The 14,949-nt window shown below is 34.9% G+C and overlaps 1 protein-coding gene across 1 annotated transcript in view; it reads left to right on the top strand.

The window, feature by feature from the left end:
• The window catches only part of LOC133193423 (uncharacterized), a 45,545-nt gene extending 33,191 nt beyond the window's left edge, over positions 1 to 12,354 (top strand). The window contains exons 12-24 of the mRNA XM_061329359.1: positions 719 to 876; positions 2,099 to 2,680; positions 3,240 to 3,460; positions 4,232 to 4,367; positions 4,531 to 4,980; positions 5,011 to 6,218; positions 7,179 to 7,217; positions 7,987 to 8,099; positions 8,299 to 8,363; positions 8,529 to 8,635; positions 8,722 to 9,571; positions 9,952 to 10,116; positions 10,302 to 12,354. Of these exons, the coding sequence (XP_061185343.1) occupies positions 719 to 876; positions 2,099 to 2,680; positions 3,240 to 3,460; positions 4,232 to 4,367; positions 4,531 to 4,980; positions 5,011 to 6,218; positions 7,179 to 7,217; positions 7,987 to 8,099; positions 8,299 to 8,363; positions 8,529 to 8,635; positions 8,722 to 9,571; positions 9,952 to 10,116; positions 10,302 to 10,327 (4,120 nt within the window). The 3' untranslated portion in view covers positions 10,328 to 12,354. The remainder of the gene's footprint in view (positions 1 to 718; positions 877 to 2,098; positions 2,681 to 3,239; positions 3,461 to 4,231; positions 4,368 to 4,530; positions 4,981 to 5,010; positions 6,219 to 7,178; positions 7,218 to 7,986; positions 8,100 to 8,298; positions 8,364 to 8,528; positions 8,636 to 8,721; positions 9,572 to 9,951; positions 10,117 to 10,301) is intronic.
• Positions 12,355 to 14,949: the final 2,595 nt, after the last annotated feature.

Here is a 14,949-nt window from a genome sequence, read left to right as displayed (position 1 = left end):
ATGCAAGCATTATAAACATGATAAAAACAGCTTTGGCGTTTAACAAGGCTTAACTCAGGAATAAGAAAATGAACACACATGTATTTATTTTTTTACCGAGTACCCGGGTACTCGATCAGAAAATCGTCCAATTAACCGATTATCAAATATTGACTGATTTGACATCCCCCGTTTTTACACTTTTGTTTCTGTTAAAATGCACCAGATTCCCAATCATTTTCATAAACACCAAATAAAGCAGCCCTTTTTCCTTACATTAGCATTGAAACAAAAATATTCCCATCCCGTTTTGCCCTCAACATTCTTAATGAGATCTAATTTAAATATTTATTAATACTATGGACATCATGCAATCACATTATGAAAGTATAATTCCAAGTGTGTAGTATGTAAGAAGCATTGTTTAATGTAAATACATTAAATATTAAAATTACTGTTATAGTATTAAAAAATCTAGTTTCTCTATTACTTTTACCATAATTGAAAATTTAATTTCTATATTACTTTTACTGTAATGGAAAATTTGGTTTCTGAATTACATTTACTGTAATTAAATATTTGGTTTCTGTATGACATTTACTGTAATTGAAATTTGGTTCCTGTATTATATTTACTGTAATTGAAATTTGGTTCCTGTATTATATTTACTGTAATTGAAATTTGGTTTCTATATTTACATTTACTGTAATTTGCTCTTTGGTTTCTGTATTACAGGTAGTGCAGCTGATGTTTGTGATTTACAAATGAAGGATATTATCCTGTCTATGAACAGGAGAGACATTTCTTCCATGACATTACCCCAGGTCCAGCACATCATAGACAATGCTGTCAGACATGGCCAACTTGAGCTGAAGATCAAGCGAGAGATTGGAGATGGTAGGGAAAACTTTAAGTGGACAAACTCTGTTGTCTGATGAAATATGGACCTTAGTTGATAGTTTTCTGAAATAGTGTTTTATCAAAAAGTCAGTGGTACTGCGGAATCTGTCAATTAGCATTTAAAAGTTTGATAATAATTTCAGAGCACAAACTGCTAGCTGTATATTGTATGCATGTACTTAGTAATTCTACAATGAGCAGCTGTTTCATTGCTCTTGTTAGACCTTTACTTTCAGTTTGATATAAAATATTAAGTGTTAGTATCTCTATATTTAATAAATTGGATATTTGAATGAGTTATTTTAACTAAAGATCTACCAAGATATTTCTTAGCAACTTCATGGTTTTCTTAATTTCCTCGATCAATTCTCATCTGAATCTTTTAACACAGTTAATTTGACTTTATCATAATATTCTTTTGACATGTTTTTGTAGCATTACTATTTATTAAAAACTTAAGAAATCTGCCAAAACATACAAACTTCTTATTGTTCTAATTATCACTAATAGAGTATGGTTGGCCTGACCTAGATGGTAATTTTGATTTTTTTTATTTTTTTTTTATTTTAATGAGAGGTGCCAGGTTTTTATTTATTTTAGAGTTGCTGTTTTGTGTGAATGAAATTTTACAAATATGCCTTAAATGTATGTAAACTTGCTTCACACTCGAAATTGCACCCTACTTCTCTATTGTGTGATGCTTCATATTTATGGGATATCAGTCTTTTACCTATAGCTATGATTAGTGTAGGAAATATTTAAAATATGCTCTCTGATGTTTCCCAGTTTGCTCTTTTCTGAACACATATCTCTTTTCTGTTTTGTTGCTATGTATCTGTCCTCGTTTTTTTTTTTTAACGACAAATGGCAAAAAATGTGTAAGTAGGGTATGATGTTATTTAGGGTGATGATATTTACAAACAGTTATATATTTGATACATTACTTGGAATCATGTTCCTGGGAAAGAAAAATACATTTTTAATTACTGCACCATATACTTATAACGCAGGGGTCAAAAGAGTTATATCAGATAGATTTGGTATGGACTTTATTTCACATAACATTGAAATGACACCACATGTGTTGGTGATTCATGATAAAAATTTTTGCTATAATTGATAATATAATATGCCACTATAAAAAGTGAATATTCTTTATTGTGGGGATTTTTTTTTTATGCAAGGGAAGAGTAGATGATTTTCTATGATAAATTTACAGATGATGACATTGAGGATGAGGCATTTGAGGAAACACCAGCAAATTCACAGAATCACTCCCCAATCTGGAAGTCCCCTGCCCTAGCTCCCAAAACACACAGTCCCAAAACCAGCACCTCTCCAGCTACCAGTCCAAGCTACCTTCAAAGACATAAAGACAAGTCAACACATGACCATCACACAACAGCTAACAGTCCAAGCTACCATCATGGACATGCAAAGAAATCTGACTTGGAACATCATAGACACAGTGAAAAGTCTACACCAGAACATATAGCTCATAGACACCACGAAAAGTCTACTCAAGAACATCATAGACACCACGAAAAGTCTACACCAGAACATCATAGACACCATGAAAAGTCTACACCAGAACATCATAGACATAGTGACAGGTCTACATCAGATCACATCAGACATGATGAAAGGTCTACACCAGAACACCATAGACATACTGAGAGGTCCACATTTGAATATAGCAGAAAGGAGGAAAAACCAGAGTCTAGTCCCAGTTATTACCAAAGACATCATGATACAGCTGTATCCAGTAAGAAAACAGAGAAAGTGCCCCCTCCAGTTCCAGGTAAGTTGCCACTCTATTAAAAAAAATCAGTAAAACATTCTTTTGTGTATATTAAAGAAACAGGTAACCTTTTTTGTGTTGCCTTAGAACAGAGCAGACATCAGACATATGGGTACCACTAGTGTTGGTCAGTGTAAAATTGGATGATGTAATCTGCACACAATCTATGTTAAATAATACCAGTACAGCTCTTCAACACTGTTTAAACAAGAAGCACTGCTTGATTAAACACAAGATGTATTCGTGTAACACTGATGCTCCCATATGGCAGCTTGTGGCCAAAGTTAAAGTTTTTCAAAAGTAGGTCAAACTCCGAGGTCAAGGTCATAAGGTAAAAAATTTGGTACCCAAAGAAAGGTCTCATCACACAGAATACATGTGTAATATGAAAGCCCCACCACCAACTGTTCAAAAAGTCATGGCCAAGGTTTTTGTGGACAGACAGACAGACGAACCAAAAACTATATGCCCCCAAATATCCAATTACGGGGGCATAAAAATTCAACAGAAAATCATATTGAATTGTAAATTTCAAAAATTTACTAATTTTTGTTCACAGTTAAAAGGACTGTAGCACAAAGGGAGGAGGCAAAAGAAGAGGTAGTCTTTTCCACAAAGTGGGAGTCACCACATCAGGAGCCACAGAAAGAGGAGCCTAAATCAGTGGAGGATGAACCAATGTGGATCATGGACAAACTCAAGGCTGAGCACAAACCTGCCAAGGACTCCCCGATCCTAGACACCAGACAGTCAGAGACAAATAACAATGATGTGAAACAGGTAATGACTAACACATACAGCATTATACTCGTAAAAAGTAAGGAAAGATTTATCTGTTTATGTGTTAGGAGTCACCAGTTAATGTTAAAGATGACCTTAGTGTCACTTCTTTGTTCATGAGTAAATGCAGTGGAATTCTGCAAGGTAAATCCGTCTGGGTTTTTTATCACCTAAACTATTGCATTGTATATGTCATCTATGAAACTAGTTAAAGGCATTTTATGAAATTATTAGCTTTTTAGCTCACCTGAGCCAAAGGCTGATGTGAATTATTCTGATCTGAGAATGTCTAGTGTTTGTTTTAAGGTTTGTGTCAGATGTAAACTTTAAACAATTCTTCTTCTTTTTGAATTGTGAAATGTCTCCTGCAAATATACTTCATACCCCAGGATGAAGCTAAGTTAAAAAAATACATCAGATTTTAAAATTCTTCATTTTTATACTATGACATCCAGCCCACAAACTGATTTCATCATTAGACGCATGCTTGGCTAGAGGGCTTCTTAGCCTTTTGAATTTATGTCCCTTCATTAAGGGCTATACTCTAGTATAGGACTAAGATTGAAATTAAAATCTTTGAAAATTATTTCATTTACTACTGAAGAGCTAGTAGGTAAACTGCTTGTATGACGGAACAATGATTTTTATTCTAAAGTAGGATTGAATGTGATATAAAGTTGATTGATGCAAAATATCTTTAAAAAATTCCTACATGATGATGATAATTGGGTGACTGTCAAGGCTTCATGTGTGTGGTTTTTTTTTCACAAGGAATCCTCAAGTGAGAGTGAGAGTGACGTAGAGGAAGAGGAGACTCCAGTCTCCGAGGAGATCCGTGAGGAGAAGTCACCTCAGATAGAAACAGAGGTGGTTCAGAGGCCTACCATCACTCTTAAAAAACATAAAGGTTATTATTGAAAACAAAAGAAACAGATATTGCAAGCATATTGTGTCTAAATGTTATTGAAAAGTCAATATACAATTTTTTTTCCAAAATACTACATGTAGTTTAAACAGAGTTAAGTAGAAGTTTAAGAAAAAAAATTGAGAAGGGTTTTTTTTTGTTTTAGAACCTGAGATAGTTGAACCAGAGCCTCCAGTAGTACCAAATTCTTCCTTCCTACAGGAGTCCCCACCCCCACCTCCACCCTCTGAGGCACCCCCTCCTCTGAAACCTAGTAATCTGGATGAGGATTTGTTCAAGCCTCCAGACATCCTTAGGCGGTGGCAAAGGTCAAGGTCAGGGAGGTCTTCCTCTTCCAACTCACTGGACAGTGATGCTGATAAACGTCTGAGTTCGTCATCTCTGCACGCTGAGGCAAGTAGTATTAAAGTAAAGAGTCAGTCATTTCAAAATCTATGTGGTAAGTTTGACAGTAATGATGTCAATGTTCAGAAAAAGCCACCAGTTCCAGAAAAACCCAGTCAAAGTATTCTGATGAGTGAGGTGAGATCATTTTGTCCTAGCAGTCTTAGACCTGCTGGAATCTCACCAGAAGGTGTCAAGAATCGATCTAGCAGTGAATCTACAGAGATTGTAAATGATAAAGTCATGACAAAAAAGCATGTTCCATCCAGAAGTATGTCTGAGAGTGATGCAATACCAAGTCATCTACAACCTACAAGGTGCAGGTCTCCAGTCACTGAGGGAAACAATTCAAAAGTAAGATCTGCTATCAGTCAGGAATCTGTAAAGACATTCAGTGGAGATAAACAGCATCAAACAGATTCCAAAAATGTTAGGGACATAAAGAACATGGGCGCAATGTCTGACAAATATCTAGAGGCATCATTAACCCTGTCCAGAAACAGTTCACAGAACAACAAAGAACCATCTAAAAACAAGTGGAATTCTTCATTTGCCATGACTCATTTTACATCCAATTCAGGAGAGAAAACAAATCTATCCAGACAAAAATCTAGCAGTGCAACAAATTTAGCACAGCAATTCCACTCAGGAACTGGTCAACTTAGAAGACATTTGTCTCAGGAAGATGGAATAGATCAGCCAGGAAGGTTGATCAAAACTAGAGATATTTACCTAAAACCAGACAAGCCAGAAGAATCCAAAACCAAGAATCTAAATTTGAATGATACCAAAATTAACCAAAAAACTACTCAAAAAGACCCCAGTGGAAATGGGAAAAATCCTAGAATCATGGTGAATAAATATGGCATTCAGAGTGGAAATAAAGGAAATACCCTAGACTCTTTCAGGACCAAAAGAATAGTTTCTGATCGAACTGAGGTCAGGATGCCCAGAAGAGGGACCCCTGTCATGAAGAAATGGCCATCAGAGGGCTCGTATCTTGTGGATATGGACCTTGATGTAGACTCAGAACCAGAGGTGGACCTGAGGACCGATAAAAGCCTAACTTCAATGTTTCCATGGCAAACTGAATTGGGGAGAAAGGCAAGCTTTAAGGCTACTAAGAATTTTAAGAATACAGTAACTGCTCAGATTAATAGAGTTAGTCGTGATTTTAGTTCAGATGAAGCAGAGAGTAGTGTTACAAGCTCTGTTGAGGATCACAGCAAAACAGGGAGTAGTGGAGATTCTATCAAATTTGGAATCCGTTCAAGACCAAAACAAGAAAATGGCCTGAATGCTCATTCAAGATCAACCAGTTTTCCCATTTTACCACCAGAAGATTCACATTTTGTTCAGGACCAGGTTGGTTTTGATGTCAAGTTAAGGAAAATCACAGAAGAGCTCGAGCGAGTCAGACAAGAAATGTTAGAGAAGACTGTAGGGAAGGTATTCAGTGAAGTGCTTTGTGCAGTTTTGACCAGTGACTTGCATAATGTGTGTGTGATTTTGGTCTGACTTTTTAGTTTTGCACATTAAAAGAATTGAGAGGGTTTGAACTGGATTTTACAAATGACCACATATACTTAATGTATAATTGTAGTCACTCATTAGAGAAAGTTTTTCATCTGAGTGGATATTGTAAAAGTGCAGTGTACATGTCAATTTGGACTGGATATAATCTGGCAAGGTGGTAGTTTTTCATGTGCACAAGCAACACTGACCTTGTGTTTGGTTGTTTTGTTTTTAAATGTGACTTTGCACAGTTTGAGAGCATTAGATAACTCCAGAATTGAACAAAAGATGTTCAGAATAATGTTGTAAACAATAAGCAACCTTTCAATGTTTGCAAAATGGTCCCTTTAAGGACTTAAAGGATTGGCCTCTAAATATTTCTCATCTAAATACCTCGGAAAGGGATGTTGACAAGTTCTAAGTGCGCTGATTAGAACAAAGAGTTACTTTTCATACAATTCATTAATTTTCACAAACATTTGTAGATGAACATGAAATTTAACTTTGAGATTAATCTGAGTTTACTTAACCGATGTTTACTCTTTAGAGTGGATCATATACTTGAGAGTTAATGATTTGTATGAAAAATGAGTTATTTGCCACCAAAACACAAAATGCCTGCCATGAGAGACCTGAAATCGTAGAAAATGTTAATCACATTCTTTGTTCAACATTAATGTCACTGCATGACATAATAAGTTTTTCCTGTATGTACTGGTTTATTTTTTGCAAAAGTTTATCTTTAAAAACATTTTTATTAAGAAATGAAATATGAAATTTCAGTCAAAGTAAAAATAAAATGTCCATTAAGTTTTAAAGCAATAAACTATGTCCATGATTTATAATATTTAATCTAGTATTTCTTGGAATTTATTATTATTTATTTCCTTGCAGTTCAACATCAATCAAGCCAATTCAAGCCATGTAGAAATAGTGAGTTATTTTTCTATATTCATTATGAATAAGTAGGCCATATAAAATGTATTAATCAGCTGTCCGTTTACACTATAAAATGCCATAATAAAAAAAAAAGTGAATGCATGAATAGGAGAGGCATGTGGAGTTTGTCATTTGTTACGTATTTAAACAATGAAGAGACCACAAGATTGATTTATGTAACAAAAAATATACAAAAACAACTGTTACAAAACATGGCTATGAATTCTTAATGAGAATCTATCATGGGGAAACCTCCCTGTTGATTTAATTCAAACTACATTGAAGAACAGTGATCTAAAGTACCTTGTACAAAGATATCAATATAATTCTAAGAAAAAAGATTGCATACATTTTATCTTAATTCAAAATTTTTGGCCAGATTACAAAGCAAGATCTTATCTATGGATTGATTATATATGTTTATCTGTCTATATTTAAATATCCATAGTAATTTGGAATATGTCTCAAGAATTGACCTTTGACCTTTAAGATCAGTTTTGAAACATAAGTATCTCTTTTTAAGTATGCTTATTTCATCAAGTGAAATGATAAGGTCACATGCCATGATTGGAGTTTATTTGGCCTTGACATTTGACCTCATTGTGAAAAAATTAACACAGTCATCTCTGTTGTAAGGCACATTGTGATCAGAATTCAGAAAGAAATATGTTTGATTATTAAAGAGTTATTTTTCAAATGTCTATAGTCAGCATTTTTATTAGATTTGATGCTCCTCCAACATAAAAGATGGTTGCTTTTACAGGAACCTTCCAAGGAGACGCGTTATGATGCCACAGTGGGACAGCCAGTGACACTACAGATATCCACTGCTACATCTCAACTGATCATTGATCCTCGGAACCAGGTCAATGAAGAGTAAGCATTAAAAATAGCCATCAAAAGAATTTTTTACCATGGAACATTAAAACTTCTTCATTCTGATATTGCAAATGCATTTGTATGGTGAGGACTAAAAGCTTATTTGCAATGATTTCTTGGTAGATTATTCACATTTGTTTGATTGTACATAAGAATGGATGACTGATCTTACAGAGTTTTGTCTATTCTCTTTAAGGGAGCCTGCACCTTTACAGGAGTATAGCTTCCATGTCAATCTGGATCAGCCCAAAGAGAAAGGAAGTATGTCACCTTCATAATCAACAGTAGAACATTATCCTTACCATCAAAAAACACTGACAAGCTTCATTGTCTAATCCTTTAAGGGGTTTTGAAAATGTTAACAGTAACTTCATAAATAGTGGCATAAGGAATTCTTTCTAAATACATGATGCTATCATTTTTTAGGTGTGCATCCAGTGCGAGATTTGCATCATGACCAACAGCAATCACAAGAGGAAGAGGAGGTTGAACGCAGAATGAAAGAAAAAGAGGAGCAGCTGAAAAAGCAGGAGGTATTGCTCAGCTTAAAGAGTTATTAAGCAGATCAATGTCTATTTATTGTGAATTCTTTCATTGACTTTTTTATTGATCACTACAGGAAGAGATTAGAAAAGAGAGAGAAAAATTGCGTCTCGAGCAAGAAAGAGTTCGACGTGAAAGAGAGGCTCTAGAGAGACAAAAACAGGAGGAGGAAAAATCCAAACATCGCTCAGCATATGAAACCAAGGGTGAAGTAAATGGTTATGATAAACCTAGTGATAATGTGACTCAGTTCAGCGTGTCTCAGGAAACCAACCAGGGACCAAGGAGACTAGAGACCTTGTGGGCACCAGATCCAAACAAGGACAAACAGAGGTGGTCCAGAGAAGATATGCTGGCCATGAACCGGAAACCTACTCCTCTGCAGAAAAAACCTGAAGCTGAACCAGAGACAGAGAGCTCAAAGGAGGTTCATTCTAATTCTGTGCCAAAATCTAGACAACACAGCAGTGACTATAATCCAACACAGACGCGGCCCCACAGATCTGAACACAATACACACTCGCACTGGATGGTGGAGGAAGCAGAGAGGAGGAGAAGGGCTGATAATAAACGCCATTCTGTTCATTCTTATGGAGGACCAATTAAACCGGTGCATCAGGAGGGGCTAGCCAATCGTTGGCGAGATGATACCTCTATCCCTAAACAACAGACATATACAACTAACAGTGTGATTTCCCCTAGATCTTTGAATACCAAACAGTTTAGTGCTGTGAATGAACCAGACAAACTGTCTCAGACTCTTCCAGCAAATTACAGTTATGGTCATGGACCAAAGACAGACACCAGTGTGCGACTATCCAGAGGCTCCCCTACTCCTCCCTCCCCTTCCTCACCCCCCAGTCATGCTGAACAAATCATGGCTGTCAGTGGAAAACAGCTGTGCTCTCATTGTGCCCAAGAATTAGGTAAGTTATTCCATGCTTTATTCATCCTTCCTGTGATATTTTGCTTTGCAATAATGATGTCAGGATGATTCAGAAATAATATTCCTTATTGCAGACAATCAATGATAAATTGTTATTTTCCATTGTATTATTGTATTAAATACAAATTTGGTTACCTAGTAAGAAACACAAGTGATATTTTTTATAGTAAGATTTAGGAGTTCAGATTTGCATAACTTTTCATTTTGTCTTTTGCAATAAAGGGAACATATGGTATTTCAATAATTGATTCTGAAAAGAAAGACAAGTTCTCGAATTCTGTTCTGTTTGATTTACATAATACTGATCAATAAGAGATTGAAGCCTCATGTTGACCTTTATTTATGTTCTGTGTGTTTTAGGTTTTGGAGCTGCTATGGTCATCGAATCCTTGGGTCTGTATTACCATGTACAGTGCTTCCGATGTTGTGTCTGCCACACGACGCTGGGAAATGGATCCCAGGGTGCTGATGTTCGAGTCCGGGTCAACAAGCTTCACTGCCGCAACTGTTATAGCAATGACGAGGGTGGGTACTCAAAAAAGAGGTATATGTTACAAAACTTGGTCAGATCTGATAGTAGTACTTACAATATGAAATCCATTGTGGTTAAAAGGTTTACATTTTATTCTTTGAGAAAACATTGGATGTGTAGAAAATTTGGATCTAACATTGCTAAAAAGATGTTTAAGAGGATTTGTCTTCTTTTTCAGCTGGTTTGAAATTTAGTAAAGTATGAATGGTTTCCTTGAAATGATAAACTGTGTCAGGATGTTAGAAGTTGACAGTATACTGGCTCTGTGTGAAGCTTCAGTGATTTGGCATATCTATAAAGCAGGTGCCCCCGTCAAGGGCAGACAACTTTCCAGGGATTTAGTCTTAGTTATCCACATGACGCCTCCTGGTTGCTTTGTTACACAAGATGGGGATGTGGCAATGTAAAATGTATTCCGTGTTCAAATGTGCTTCCAAAAAATTTGAACAAGCAACTAGGAAAATGTGTTATTTTTTGTAAGGGATATACATTTACATGTTGTATGCAAGTGGCAGTTAAGGCCACAAAAGCAATGCCAACTTCAGTGTTATATTTGCTTGATTTTGCTTTTATATAACTCTTAAGTATTATGCAAACAATCTATAAGATTTCAAGAGGCAGATGTTAGAATTTATTTCTGAAAGGTTTTTGCTTCTTTGAAGTTCTGTAAAAGGACACTCCAATTGAAATTTGAAGCTACTAATTGAAACACTTACTATTCACATTTGAAATTTGTTAAAGTTATGACATTTTTATACAAGCACAGTTTTGCTTAAAAAAAAAACAACTCAGAAACTACATGTATATGTTGTAATCAAAATGGCAAACTGTATTTAGAGGACCAAGATGTACCTCCAAGGATCTTTGTGTACATGATGAGCAGTTTTAGCTTGATATTTTAAATTTACAACAGTATTCCAAAAAAATTCATGTGTTGTGAACCTGCTAAATGTATATCATTGATAATCATATTTACACTTGTTATGTTGGGTGTTGGTGTACCATATATAACATTCAGTTGTCATGAATGCATTATTTTGTTCATGTAATGCCCTTATTATGCAAACATATTGTGCCTTTCTTTATGGGTATTTTTCAGAAATAGGAGTGAAATATTTATATCATTATATAAATTATATAATTGAATTGCGATAGGTTCAAAACTCCTATATTTTATTGTTGTCTTAAACATTCCATGGCCAGATTGTTAAAGCATATTTTGTCTCAAAACGAATTATTTTTTCCACATATTATATCCTTTTTTTGCATATTGCTGTGATCAGGGTAGATTGAAGATTTATTGAAATTTTGACCATAATGTTACTGATTTTAACACTTTTACACAACTTGTATGCATATTTAATTTTGGATACAGGGTGTCCAGTGTCAATTATTAAAATATAAGCAATAATATCCTAAATTCTAATTCCTTGTCAGGCATTATATACATGTATTATTCAGATTTACTAATCATTTGTATACAGGCAAGTAATTGATCAGTATTTAGGCTTTGCTATGAATACAAGACTGTGTTGTTGATTTTTTTTTCAATATTAAAAACAATAGGTTTGAAAAAAAAACTTAAAGAATAAAGACACCAAGAATTAAATGACAAACTTCCTTATAAAAAGTGTTGATTTTGAAGGCACATTCTCCGTATTTAAGAATCTGCAGTCTTTTTTTTATTTTCCTTCTTTTTTTGTGCATAGTTGAAAGGGCAAAAACTGTGCAATGTAATGGAGCAATATTATCCATACAATAACTACAGCAGGTCTATCATTTCTTACACATAGAAAACTATCACACGTGTGACATAATATCATATATATTTTTATAATTTATGTATACATAATGGTACATTGTTGATTTTTTAAAAGGCTATTACAAATTAAAGAGGTGTACTAGATCAGTGTTTTAAGGAAACACAGGCTTAAGTAATTAAACAGCTCATGACAAAAGTTCCATTTGATAAATCTGCTGGTAATTGCTTTTTTAAAATTTGTTTAATTGTCAGTTCTTTGGTATGATTTGCCATGGCATATGAAAGTATTGAAAATCTCATCACTCACTGCAGTGCAAAACAATTCAGCTTGAATAACAATTTTTATTTTATCTCCATACTGTATACCAGTATCTTATACCTGTAAATAAGCAGACAACTATAATATATTGTCAGATTAATATAATACTATAAATGGCTTAATATTACAAATAAAATTGTAGAAACCTCAGGACTTTTTCAATATTTAGAATCTTGATCTGTATGGAATTGAAAGAAATATCTTTGTCCACCATTATCTGTTCATGTATTCTATCAGAAGAGAACAGTTATGTCATCTTGAAGTCACCTGAGTCAATCAAGTGGCCTATTCCTGAAATTCTTGTCCTCTGGTTTCAGCTCTCAATCCCAGAGTATTTGTATATAACATGTAATCGTTTGAGCCATGCTATATCATCTACCACAGTGGCTCATTGGTTAAAACACCTAACTATTAATGCAGGGGTCCCAGGTTTGATTCCTTTTCCAGCCATACGTTTTTTTCATTTCCTGTTACATAATGGTGCTGTTGACCACCCCTGAACCTGCAAGTGAAAGGCCTGCCAGGGCTAAAATATCTGGGTTGTATCTTTGAGGGCAAAGACAATAGACGACTTTCACATTTACAAAAGTTATTTCCCTTTGTGGGGTCAATCTGGTGTCAACCGGCATAAGGCACTGTTTTCCCTTTATACCATTACCAACTACATGGGGCAATTGTCTTACAAATGAAATCTATATGAATATGTTTGTTATGTTTTTTATGTTGCCCCATTCAATGGCAATACAGGAAAAGATCAAAATTGTTCGATAGCATTTAAAGGTTGAAAATATTTACAGGTAAGTTACAAAGGTTATAGTGTGAAAAATGACTCAGAGTTACTCCGACAACTGGAGATAACTCTTATGAAAGTGAAATTCAACTATTTAAGGAGGAAGGAATGTAATAGTTTGGGCCATGGATATTGGCCTGTGTAGCTCATTGGTTAGAGCATCTGACTATATAGTGATGCTGGGGGTCAATTCACAGTCCAGCCATTTCCTGTAACAAATTAAATGTTTTACACCCTAAATATTCTTTACGCCTACGCAACTAGCAGGCAAACCTCTTGCTGTGTGATAATGAACAAATGAAAATTCATGCCATATGGTTCCAGTTTCTAAGTCCCAGATGGGCTAAGTTGGTAACATTTGAAACACTTTTGATACTCAGGTGACCATCAATGCCTATATATCTCTTAATTCTTAACATGTTGGTATTATTTTTAGAAATCTTAATCATGTCATATACCGGGTACATGTAGTTGTCTTAGTCCAATCAGGGATGTACAGGAATCTTCTGCATTGCAGGTGAACATAATTTCTGTACATCCATAGATTTTTGGCTGAAGGTTGCAGTAAATAGACCCACAGACCTTTGGCTGAAAGTTAAATTCATATGTAACGGGAAAGGAGAAAATGTATGGCTGGAGCGGGAACCCGGTGTCATATAATATATTGAACCCCACGATATTTTGAACCCGGGTTCAAAATATCGCTGCGAAATATTGACCCCCCCTATAAAATATTGATCCTGGGGTTCAAAATATTATGGCCATAATATTTTGAACCTGGGGTTCAATATATTATAGTCTTAGGGCCATAATATTTTGACCCCTGGGTTCAATATATTATAGCCTTAGGGCCATAATATTTTGAAACCCCGGGTTCAATATATTATGGCCTTGTGGCCATAATATTTTGAACCCCGGGTTCATTATATTGTAGCATTATGGCTATAATATTTTGAACCCCATTACAGACATTCTCTGTTTCAAGCATAGGGGTTTCTGAGATTATGGCGTTGAAATGTTGTACCTCCTAATTTTAATTTTTTTTTTTTTGGTAGGTTGGGGTGGAGGTTTAAGCTAGGATTTATGGCTGTAAAATGTTGTACCCCCTATTAGACATATATGTGTATAGGAGGGTGTTTAAAAATTATTGACCTAAAATAATTTTTGAATGGTAAGAGGGGGTTCAAGATATTATGGCAGTGAAATGTTCAACCCCACAACATTTTATAAGGGGTTAAAAATATTGTGGCTGTAAAGTATTGAACCTCCATTTAAAGACTACTATGGAAAAGGAAGTGAAAGTATTTAACACCCGTCTCCCACACACTCACTTTGATTTATTTGTAAGATCTCAAGGGTTGGGTATCTCTATATTAAATTTTTTTTTAATAACTGTGCAATACCTAAAGAAGTGAGAGTAAAATAATATAACCAAAATATTGAAGTCTGAAATTGTCACCAGGAAATTAAAAATAATTGTCTTTTACCATCAAACCCCAAATATTCTACATCAAATAACTAAAATAACTTGATATGTCTGATGGAAAAACAATTGAGATATTTATTTCTTTGTCTTTTATTCCATCCCATAAGGTATTTATTTATTTTCTTTAATTTAATTTTTTTTGTATAATTTACAATTTGAAAAAAGAAAATTCAAGGAGCCATGTAGTATCTCTCCATTGAGGAGGTAACAGGGATATAGTACCTGTGTATTGTGTGTACACAGGGAGGTGTCATTGGAGGTCAACAATACCAAATGTCTATTGTTTCCCCTTGATGGTTTCTGTATTACCACTATACAGTGTTTAGAGAGTGTACAAATTGAGTAGTCCAGTTTGAGGGGTGTTTAGCTTACATACATCATTCTGATGTTAAAATCGAACTAATCAAAGCAAATGCAATCATTTCCAACGTGGTCTTCAAGAGGAGATGGAGGTCTCAGAGTACAGAGA

Source organism: Saccostrea echinata, unplaced genomic scaffold, assembly GCF_033153115.1.
Source record: "Saccostrea echinata isolate AGI-Se365-2 ecotype Australia unplaced genomic scaffold, CSIRO_AGI_Sech_v1 ptg000027l, whole genome shotgun sequence".
Taxonomy (NCBI): Eukaryota; Metazoa; Mollusca; class Bivalvia; order Ostreida; family Ostreidae; genus Saccostrea; species Saccostrea echinata.
This window is presented reverse-complemented; position numbering and strand designations above follow the sequence as displayed.